Raw genomic sequence first — 10,913 nt, forward strand, 5'->3', positions numbered from 1 at the left:
AAGCAGCCTAAATGCTCTGTGTTCTAAGGGTTAATATAAATTTGTAATGAAAACATTGGCCCGCAACACAGTGTGTGTGTGTGTGTGCCTGTCACAGCTGTCAGTGAGGCAATATTTTATAATGTTACAATAAGACATTCAGTTGTGTCTATTGCATTATTGAATGTATTACTGTTATGAAAAATCAGCCCACCAGACATATGAAGAAAAAAAGTGTTAATTTTGATAAATGGTGCCAAGCTAGTGAAGTTGTAACCTTGGCTAATTTGTGCAAGTCAATTTTGCTGGAGGAATTCAAAAATTGGCTCCCTGAGAAAATTGTCATTATTTATATGAACAATTTCTCTTAAACAATTTTACAATTGATAGTTTATCTTAAATGAACAAGAAAAACTCAAAAGCAAAGATTCTAGTTGTCTCAAATTTTAGAATTAGCTTAACACCGTCTCCAGCAACGTATCTAAACACACACACACACACACACACACACACAACAGCAATCTTCTACTACATTTCAGCAGCACAGGGTTCGTTTGGGAAGATGAGGAGTGCAGGTCAGGGAGGGTTTTTGTCATTGCTGGCCTCTTCTCATGGTTAGCCAATCTTCTTCCAATAGTGACACCTGGTTGCTGTGATCCAACCTGAGAGATTGACAGACCAGAGACACACCCACACCACACTCACACAGACACTCTTAAAGGAGAGAAACTGAACTGAAAGTACCAAACAGACTGAGGGTCATAACTATTACACTCAACATCCTCAATGACATACTGTATATATGCTATGTAGGCTTCTTTGGTGTTTTAATTACCATGTTATTATAATTCACTTAATTTTTGATTTATTTCTCTGTTCTTGGTATGAATAGATTTACTTTGCATCACAGATATGACGTCTACGTCATTGTTGTGACACTTGTGCACACAAAAACAAGCACTTTCACTTAAAGTATGTGAAGCATCATCAACAACGTCTTAACTTCAATATCATGATGAAATATTGTTGTTGTTGTTATAATTTTAAGGTTATGTTTTCCACCTCTTGACCAGACTAGACACTCACTGCCCTTGTTGGCACCCTTGGTATAGAGTCTTCAACTAACTGTATTGTCCAAACCGGTGCTAACCAGCATGCAACACTGGGGCCAATAGAATTGTTGGGGGTCCAAAAAGGCTTTTCAAAACATGATGAGCCAATGATATTGATGATCCTTATATTCTAATTGGTCTGTCAGTCTAAATTGAACTGGATAATCTTCATCAAGTGCAGAATAGAGTGGAAAACCACACTGTCAAACACTGTTTATAAATGTACATTCTTTAAACTTCTTTATTATATGTGCATGTAATGAAGTCAGGTGTAAACGTAACAGAATGTGAAACCATTCGAAATGAAAGTGTCATACATGTTTTACAAGAAATGGTTGAAGGTTACTGTTGTTTTAGCAAATGATGGAATGCCGATTGTCAGCCTGCATAACCAACATATAAAGAACAAACATCCATTCACACCTGCTTGCTTTTGTACTGTGGGTGGAAACTGAACAAAAGGCTATGGACAAAAGGATTCAAACCAGCAACATTCTTGCTGTGAGGTACAAGTACTAACCATCACACCCACATAGCGCCAATGGAACCGGTCCAAAAAAGGCTTTCAAGACTCCCAACTAATGATCAATATCACTCTGTTATACTTTTTTTTTTCTTTTTTTCTTTTTTTCTTTCTGATCTAATCTTAACTATATTTTTCCTTTTCAAACTGTTAATAATTCTTGTGCATCATTTCAATTATTTAAGCCTAGCATACACTGCTGTAATAGTTATTTTACAGAGATTTACTCTTTATTTTTTTAACTCAACAAACGTATTCTTGACAAATAACACATTTGTGAATAATAAGCAAACCATATAAGCCCACAGGCCTCCAGTTGCTTTCCAGTGCTTTAAATGCTATTATTGTGTATGAACAGTTTACACCGAGTAGGAGAATCTCTAGCAAGGGCAGAACAGAGGAACACACCTGGCACTGATGTTCAAAAAGAGGAGTAATGAGACCTGCAGTACAAAACCAGACTAAGTCAATGTAATATAGTTAAATTACTTGCATATTTTATGAATGTGTTGTCCTACTAGTGGTTCTAATTATAATCAAGCCATCGCCAAAGTCTTTACTTTATTAAATATACGATGAGATGTTCCACTTTGGTCTGCTGGTCAAATTCCCCGGCTCCTCTTTTTCTCCTAAGGTTGAAAGTTTATTTGTCCCTGTGGTGTTTAAAAAGTGATAACATATGAAAACAAATTAACCTACAAAAGCTGTATCCTGCTATAGTTGCACAAATGGACAGGCATTGTTTGTTGATAATTGTTAATGGGATGGTGTTGATTAATTGGTATTAATCTATTTTACTTTCTCTGAACCGTGGTAAATGTATTAATAACCATTAAAATCATAAACTGTAATGGAGGGTTGCCAGTTCAGACAAATCAGACAAAAGTAAAAAGCAGACAGGAAATCAGATAGCATAAAACAAAACACAATAAAACTACAGCTGATGTTATCTGGGTTTTAACCAAGCTAATAAAACTACAAAAGCAGTAGGAGGGTCAGATCACAGTCCTAATAAAAACATTGCACCACCAAAGGCATTGAAAGTGTTGAGAGGTAAACTTCACATTCTGAGAGTGTGTGTGTGAAAGTCACTAATAGACCTCAGCTGCTCCATTATTTAAAGCAGTGGTTCTCAATATTTCTACACCAAGCGCCACCTGGGAAAATATGGAGAGTAACACCATTATCCCCAACGTTAAAATACAGTGGTTTGCGGTCACTTTATGGTGCACTTGAGACTTGACTTGGACTTGAGCTCTGACTTGGATATCTCTGGTACAAAGGCAGAGCCTTATGTAAAATGGAGATCTTCATCAGTCATCATCTACCGCTTTATCCTCTGCCAGAGGGTCGCGGGGGTGCTGTGCCAATCACAGCTACATCGGGCGATAGGCGGGGTACACCCTGGACAGTTCGCCAGTCCATCGCAGGGCCACACACAGGTAGAGACAAACAACCATTCACTCTCACACTCACTCCTATGGTCAATTTAGAGTGTTCAATTTACCTATCCCCACATTGCATGTTTTTGGACTGTGGGAGGAAGCCGGAGAACCCATGCACACACATGCAAACGCCATGCAGAAAGGCCCTTGTTCCAACCGGGGCTCGAACCCGGGTCTTCTCGCTGCAAGGCGAGAGTGCTAACCACTACTCCACCGTGTGGCCCCAAAATGGAGATCTTCTGTTAGTTAATTTCTCTGTCACCTGCTCTGATCATAGTTTTTAAATCATACTTCCTGTCAAGCTTGCGCTCACTCAGTTCCTAACTCTCAGTAACTAGCGTGTCAAGGCCATGATCAGCTGTTCCTCAGCTCGTCTTCTGTAGCTCTACAATGCACCTAACATGTTAGCCAATAAGTGTTTTTTCAATTGCTTGTCTCCTTCTGCCTTAGTTCTCTTGTTCCGCTGTGAAGTTTTCCTTGTCTCTGCTCAGAAGTAGAAGACCTTGGCTTTGATCTCCTCTATCATGTCTGACCACCAAGAACTCTTTAAAGAATATCAAACTATTATTCTCTTCAGTGAGTAAAGTCATTTTTAATTCACTAGTCTCTCCTGATAGAAATGGTTATAAATACATTTTTGACTTAACTAGTGCTAGTGTTGACTACAGCCGGCCCCTGGCTTCTGATTGGAAAGCAGTGAATCATGTTGTCTGTGACTGTGCGGTTGTTGTTGTATTTGTTGCTGATTTATTGCTTTTTATTGTTACTATCTTTATGTTATGATCGATAATTTTCTTATGTCTTCCTTGTTTTTGTTTACATTAACTGCTTGTTCCGTGTTCCATGAAGTGTCCTTGGGTGTCTTGAAAGATTTGTAAATACAATATATTTTTATTGTTATTGCCTCTGCCAGGGCAGTTATGTTTTGATGATTATATAGGTTAATAAGTATTAGATTTTGGAGGTGACCTTGTTGACCTTCCTAGATATTTACACTGTTTGAAACTGAGCAGCCTAAGCATAGGGTTGTGTAAATGACCTTTAATATGCCACAGTTTATTCTCAAAATGTGTTGTTTCTATAGTTATTTATTTCATAAGTAATCTCTTCGAATTAATTTGTTTCCTTTTTACCGTTATTTCCTGTTTTTAGGTTGGTGCTTTTATTTTGATAGAGCGTAACCGGAAAAGGAAAAAAAGACGAAGCTGCGGAAGGTTAAACGTTCGCACGGCATAACGGGTCTATTAAAAGTTCAAAAATGTCTACTAATAAGTTCGTTTAGCACCTGGCTGATAAGGACACAAGGTTTATTCATCATTTCGTTTTAATGTTGTGCTTCATGCTCAATAGTAATGTGATGTCCTTTTATAGTTTTGCATTGTGTATTTTAAGCTACATAACACTGTTTTGGTGCGATGTAGGGCATCTGTCAGTCTGAAAGGGACAGTTATTTAATTTTGCTCAGTAATATAAATATAATTTATATATAAAAATTATTTGTGTGTGTATTAGTAAAAATTCCTGAGGTTAAAGCTGTAAAATAATTATTGAATTTTAAGTTAAATATGTTTGTTTATTGCACTGTATTCTGAGGTTGTCATTGAGCTAAAACAGGTTAAAAGGGATACTTCATGATTGTGAATGAGGATTCATTTTCAGTTAAAGGTTAAAAACACACTTTTTTAATATTGTTGAACATTACAAAGTTGGTAATACTATTTTTGTTTTATTCCATAGCTCTTATGGTGTGTTCAGAGTGTGTTCAAGGTATCAAAGGTTTTGATGGAGCAACATTACCATCTATTCAGCTCAAAAATAAACACTTGTCAACCATCAGTTAAAGAGTTCGATCATCATTCAGCCGGGGACGCTACAGGTTGCACTTTCTAAATCCTTTCTATAGTTATTGTGCTTTTTAAAAGGTTTATTTGAAACTACAGAGGTTAAAGACAACACTAGTTTCCAACATTTGTAACCGATGGTCCTGGTACACCGGTGGTTCTCAAACTTTAAATATCAGGTACCTGAGAAAATATTGAGCTCTTGAAGTAACACCATTATCACCAACGTTAAAATACAGTGGTGTAAATAAGCCGAGCAAAGTCAGTCACAGACTTTTCACAGGAGGCAGATTTATAAATAAGATAATTTGCTCTCTCATCATCCTCCTCTTCCTCACATGGTTGTTCAGAGGGAAAGCTCATTTCAGGCCCAGCTATTTATACATAAAGTTGATAATTATGTAAAACCAAAACGCTATAATAGTGTTTTTATTTACAGCGTATATGTGCAAATGAAAATGGTCTATATCGCAGAGCAATAACACACAGTGACCAGCTATTTGTCTACAGACTTCCCTCGCAAAATCACTAACTACTATAGCATTTCATTTTTATATGATTATCATGTTTCCTTGTTCTAGTTGCTCATTTGCAGAATTTATGTGCAATTAACAACCTGAGATGAGCTTCCCCTTTGGTTTTAATTTGGATTTGTGTGTTATCTGAAAGAATCCATGCCAACATTTCCCCTAAGTTGAAGGTAGGGTTTGTCCCCTATTAATATTTATGGCATGTGCACAACAACCACTTCCAGGCAATGCAAGAATATTATTGTTTTAGTATCCAAGACCTCTTATATAAAGGTGCTGTCATCCACAGCCTCGGCAAACATCCTCGTCTTATCCACTAGATTCACAAGTACATGACGAACTCTGGAGCCTAAACAGGTAACATTGTTTTTCATTTACTAGAAAATATTCTGAGCTTTGAGAAAAACATATTCATTTATTCAGTGAGAAATCTTATTGCATTTAATACTATAAATCGATATTGACATGAGCTGCTGAACTGAAAATGATCATTGTTGAAAACATTTAGTCAGGAAGTGAGTGGATTAATTCAAGACAACACCAGCACAGACAGATGTAACTACAGGACAAACAGGTGCCTTCCACGGGTTAAAGGGTCTTTAAACGATTTAGTGTGACTTACCCTTACACCTAAACAATAGCACAAGTCTTCTTAAAACTGGAGTGGAAGACTTATTAAGGTCACTGGTTCAACGTGTGGGTTACACGATGGTGAAGTGGTTTTGCGCTGTTGACTTGCAGCAAGGGCCTTTCTGCATTGGCCTACTACTCACTGGTGCCAAATATCTGCTGGCGTCCTTATTAACAGTCACAGTTAAAATAATGCTGATATCTGTTTCTACTGACTCCAGCCATGATCGTCCTCTCAAACCACGCTCCTCTCAGCCTGAGTCTGCTCCTCCTTCTGTTCCACCTCTCTTCTGTCCTCTCCATTCCTGGGTCGCCAGTACTGTGTCAGTCCACTCCCTTTATTCCGGGTCACAACCTGGCAGGGGAGGGCTATAATATGGTCACCATGCGCCGACAAGGAGCGTACGTGATTGATGTGAAGACCTATCTCAACTCAAATGGCTCGTGTGAACTTCAACATAATCCTCTTCAAGGCAACAAGCTCCAAAAGGTCATTTAAATTACATACATATGTAGCTGCTACTTGTGTTTGAGTCCAAGTTTTCACTAAAAAGGATAATTGTATATTTAAATAAATATAAAAATGTATTTTTTATTAAATTAAATAAAATTAATTTAATAAATAAATGTATTAATTTATTTTTATATATCATTAACAATTCTACTTAAGTGAATTTTGTGTCAGATTGTAACCTCATATCTCTAAGTTGTTGTCTTCATATGAACGATTTTCAGGCACCTCTCTCTGTAGTGGATTGGCGCTCGTACAGCCGCTGCGCCACAAACCTCTACAGCAGTGTACACACCTCCATCAGGTAACTGTCATACACTATCACTATATACTGTATGTTCTATATAAGTGCTGCTAACATGTTTGTATATATCTTGTCATACATGTAGCTGACAGTATGAACTAATCTGAAAACTCCTGCTCTGGTAGTTTTGCATATTCCATTTAATACAATAATCATATAAGTAATAAGTAAAATGTAAAAAAAGTAATAAAGTAAAAAAATGTTATTATATAAATGTCATCTGTGTCTATGTCACAAGTCAGTCAGTCATCATCTACCGCTTTATCCTCTGCCAGAGGGTCGCGGGGGGTGCTGTGCCAATCTCAGCTGCATCGGGCGATAGGCGGGGTACACCCTGGACAATTCGCCAGTCCATCGCAGGGCCACACACAGATAGAGACAAACAACCATTCACTCTCACACTCACTCCTATGGCCAATTTAGAGTGTTCAATTTACCTATCCCCACATTGCATGTTTTTGGACTGTGGGAGGAAGCCGGAGTACCCGGAGAGAACCCACGCACACACGAGGAGAACATGCAAACTCCATGCAGAAAGGCCCTTGTTCTAACCGGGGCTCGAACCCGGGTCTTCTCGCTGCAAGGCGAGAGTGCTAACCACTACACCACCGTGTGGCCCTATGTCACAAGTCAGTCAGTCATCATCTACCGCTTTATCCTCCACCAGAGGGTCGCGGGGGGTGCTGTGCCAATCTCAGCTACATCGGGCGATAGGCGGGGTACACCCTGGACAGTTCGCCAGTCCATCGCAGGGCCACATACAGAGACAGACAAACAACCATTCACTCTCACACTCACTCCTATGGTCAATTTGGAGTGTCCAATTTACCTATCCCCACATTGCATGTTTTTGGACTGTGGGAGGAAGCCGGAGTACCCGGAGAGAACCCACGCACACACGGGGAGAACATGCAAACTCCATGCAGAAAGGCCCTTGTTCCAACCGGGGCTCGAACCCGGGTCTTCTCGCTGCAAGGCGAGAGTGCTAACCACTACACCACCGTGTGGCCCTATGTCACAAGTGTTTAATATAATTTTAATGTAACTAATGTATTTTGTTTCATTTTTATCTTCACAGCTCACTACTTCAGAAATACACCGACCAGGACAGCACTGAGTGGAAGGTATTTAAACACTTGCTGACGTACAAATGTTAATGTATAATGCTGTACATTCTATCGTCTATATACAATATTTCGGGACAGTTTAAGTTATTTATTTGCTTAATTTTTCATGTATATAGCAACTCAGTTGTGGTAACCGTGAATCTTTCTTTCAAACAAAAACTCAAATCTTCACCAGATGAAATTACATATATAATATAAAAATATTTTTGTGATTTAGTGAAAGTGAGCTTTGAAAACCCTTTTTTCTTATTAGCTGGGACTCGATTTTTCCAAGTTTGGTGGCCTGGATGTCGGAGGGACGCGTTCCAATGCTTACAGCTTTGCTTCATCCAGGACCAGGGAGGACCGTCACTCCTTCAGCATTCACACAATCACCTGTAGTCATTACAGGTAGGCTGTCAAGACCCGCAATCGCATTACCACAGAATCATGTTTTGTATACACAGTACAAACCGTATTTTCAAAGTGCCATTGTCTGATTCTCTTCTGTATAATTGGCCAAATATTTACAATAGAAAACTTGAAGTAATGTAATGACATCTGTAAAATTAATGGCCAATTCACACAGGATAAGAAATCACAGTAAAACTACGCTGTTGTGATTTGCTTTGTAAATGAGACCTGGACCTGGTCCTGCTGATATATGTCTCTCTAAGATTCCAATATATGCCTCTGAGTCCAACGTCCATTTTTCCCACTGTCTTTCACAGTCTCAGATAAGTTAAGGTCCAGAATTGATAATGACTTCTTCTTTACAAAGTACAGTTACAGGTTGAATTTCAAACTGTGTTTTGTACTCCCGAGTACTCCATCACAGTAGCATGACAAGTACCTCCTGGGGGCTCGTTGTTCATGCACATTCGGCAGCAGTTTCCACCTTTGCCACTGAGCAAAGTGCTTTCACCTGTTAGCAATTAACCTGCTAATTGTGGAACATTCCAGAACATTTTTTTTCCCCCATTTAGCTACCGACTGTCAAACAGGCCACCTCTAAGCTCCGAGTTTCAGAGGGATCTGGCGAGTCTGCCTAATTCCTACACTCCTTCAACCAAAGCTTCATACAGACTGATCATAGCGACCTATGGCACACACTATATCAATAAGGTTAGACACATGTGCAATTTGGAGTGTTTGGTCAAAAGCAAATAGCTTTATCTCAACAATACTTTATTGTGTATTTTAGGTTTATCTTGGGGGAAGATATCGGCAATTTTCAGCTATACGTACATGTTTGTCCACACTGAACGGCTTCACTTCATCCCAGGTAAACTCCATATATATACACATATACTTTGTCCCAACTTTTAACACCAGTTCCTTCCCACCCTCTCATCTAGGCACACAGCTGCCTGTCTCTGGGTATCAGATTAGGCCTGGGGAAGATATCACTGTCCCCATCTGTTAAAACCTGCTCCAATGTCCTAGAGAACAGGGACACGGCCACTTCGTCCAGCTCTGGACTCCACCAGCACTTATCGGAGGTTAAAGGAGGAACAGGTTGGATGGGGGAGATAGCACTCACCCATAACAACTCAGTGGGCTTCCAAGATTGGTTGAAAACCCTCAAGGATCACCCTGACATTGTTCAATACACCCTTCGACCATTGTATGATCTGGTGCCAAAGATGTCACAGAATGTAGGACTGAAGGCGGCCATTCATGATTACTTAAAAGAAAATGGCATCAAGAGCTCGACCGCAAGCCTGAACTGTGGCAGTAGTTACCCTAACCTGGATTCCAGCTGCTGTCCTAGACGGTCCCGCAAGGGAAATCTGATGGTGACCATCGTCAGAGCTTGGGGTCTGAAAGGAGATTTAATTGGGAATACTGAGGCGTGAGTAGAAAACAAATACAGATACAGAGCAAAGACAGTTAATATTACACATCAAGCACTGATGCACTTTCTTATATTACAGGTATGTTAAGATGTGGTACGCCAACCATTACCGAAGGACCCACATGATCAGGTCCAACTACCCTTACTGGAACTCAAGATATTATCTCGGCAATGTTAGTACAATCTTCTCTTCATAATTCAATTTCCAGTTTTATTTCTTTGTTTACCCCAAATAAAGCTTAGGACTCTGTTAACTGCCCAGTAAATATGGATCCCCACTGCCCTTACTTATTCTAAATTGTATTAAACTGAAACCACTGGAAATCCTTTCTTTGTTCAGTAAAGATTCAATACCACTCACTTTTGTGAAATGGTATCTCTGCTCACATATTTATTTCACTGTTGGTTTGATGCAGGTGGACACACACTTGGGTCTAAGGATTGAAGTCTGGGATAAAGATGTGAGGTTTGATGACCTTCTGGGATCCTGTGTGAGGTACCTGAGCAGGGGGACACATCGTTTCACCTGCTATGCCAAGAATGGTGGCATTGAGATCCAGTACACTCTCACCTGTGATCGTCACCTGACTGGAAACCAATGCCAGCAGTACAGACCAACTCCATAGGGATATACAGTCTGGATGTTTGTTCTTTTATGATCATCTCTGCATATAAGAACGACTTCTCAGTCAGTTGGGGGTTTGGCAAAAAAGTCATGTTTTACACCTTTTTACACGCTGATTCTTGTGGTGGAGCCACTTTTAAAGAATTTATCTCAAGCTTTTATTTTCTTAGATTTTTCAAAACTGTTAAATCCATGTGCTGTGTATTATTACTGTTTCTATGAGAATTACTTTTTTGGGGTGTCTGGTATATGCAAATAAATACTTTTGAAATACATTGTGTTTCTTATCCTCTCTTGACACACTGGATAGACCAACTCCCTATACACTTCGTACTCTTTTTCACTAATCTTCTGCACCTCCTGAGGCAATATCTCCCTCCATCTGTCCTCTTTCCATCTTCTCAGCACACTCTCTTCACTTGTTAGAACTTTTCCATCTCTGTCTAAAG

The 10,913-nt window shown here is 39.4% G+C and overlaps 1 protein-coding gene across 1 annotated transcript; it reads left to right on the forward strand.

Annotated features, from left to right (window-relative positions):
• The first annotated feature begins 5,694 nt into the window (after positions 1–5,694).
• LOC131466374 (perforin-1-like) lies at positions 5,695–10,739 on the forward strand. Its single transcript, XM_058639557.1, has 10 exons — positions 5,695–5,787; positions 6,282–6,550; positions 6,796–6,875; positions 7,954–7,999; positions 8,256–8,392; positions 8,968–9,106; positions 9,186–9,266; positions 9,340–9,836; positions 9,919–10,012; positions 10,256–10,739. Exons 2-10 carry the CDS (start codon positions 6,284–6,286, stop codon positions 10,463–10,465), a joined length of 1,551 nt encoding a protein of 516 aa, XP_058495540.1. The 5' UTR covers positions 5,695–5,787; positions 6,282–6,283; the 3' UTR covers positions 10,466–10,739.
• Positions 10,740–10,913: the final 174 nt, after the last annotated feature.

This window comes from Solea solea, chromosome 10, assembly GCF_958295425.1.
Source record: "Solea solea chromosome 10, fSolSol10.1, whole genome shotgun sequence".
NCBI classification, from domain to species: domain Eukaryota; kingdom Metazoa; phylum Chordata; class Actinopteri; order Pleuronectiformes; family Soleidae; genus Solea; species Solea solea.

What these genes read in the sequence shown, in the direction of transcription:
- LOC131466374 (XM_058639557.1), top strand. Translation starts at nt 6,284, where the DNA reads ATGATCGTCCTCTCAAACCACGCTCCTCTCAGCCTGAGTCTGCTCCTC. An exon ending in AAGGCAACAAGCTCCAAAAG is followed by an intron (nt 6,551 to 6,795) that starts GTCATTTAAATT and finishes AACGATTTTCAG; the next exon opens with GCACCTCTCTCTGTAGTGGA. An exon ending in TTAATTGGGAATACTGAGGC is followed by an intron (nt 9,837 to 9,918) that starts GTGAGTAGAAAA and finishes CTTATATTACAG; the next exon opens with GTATGTTAAGATGTGGTACG.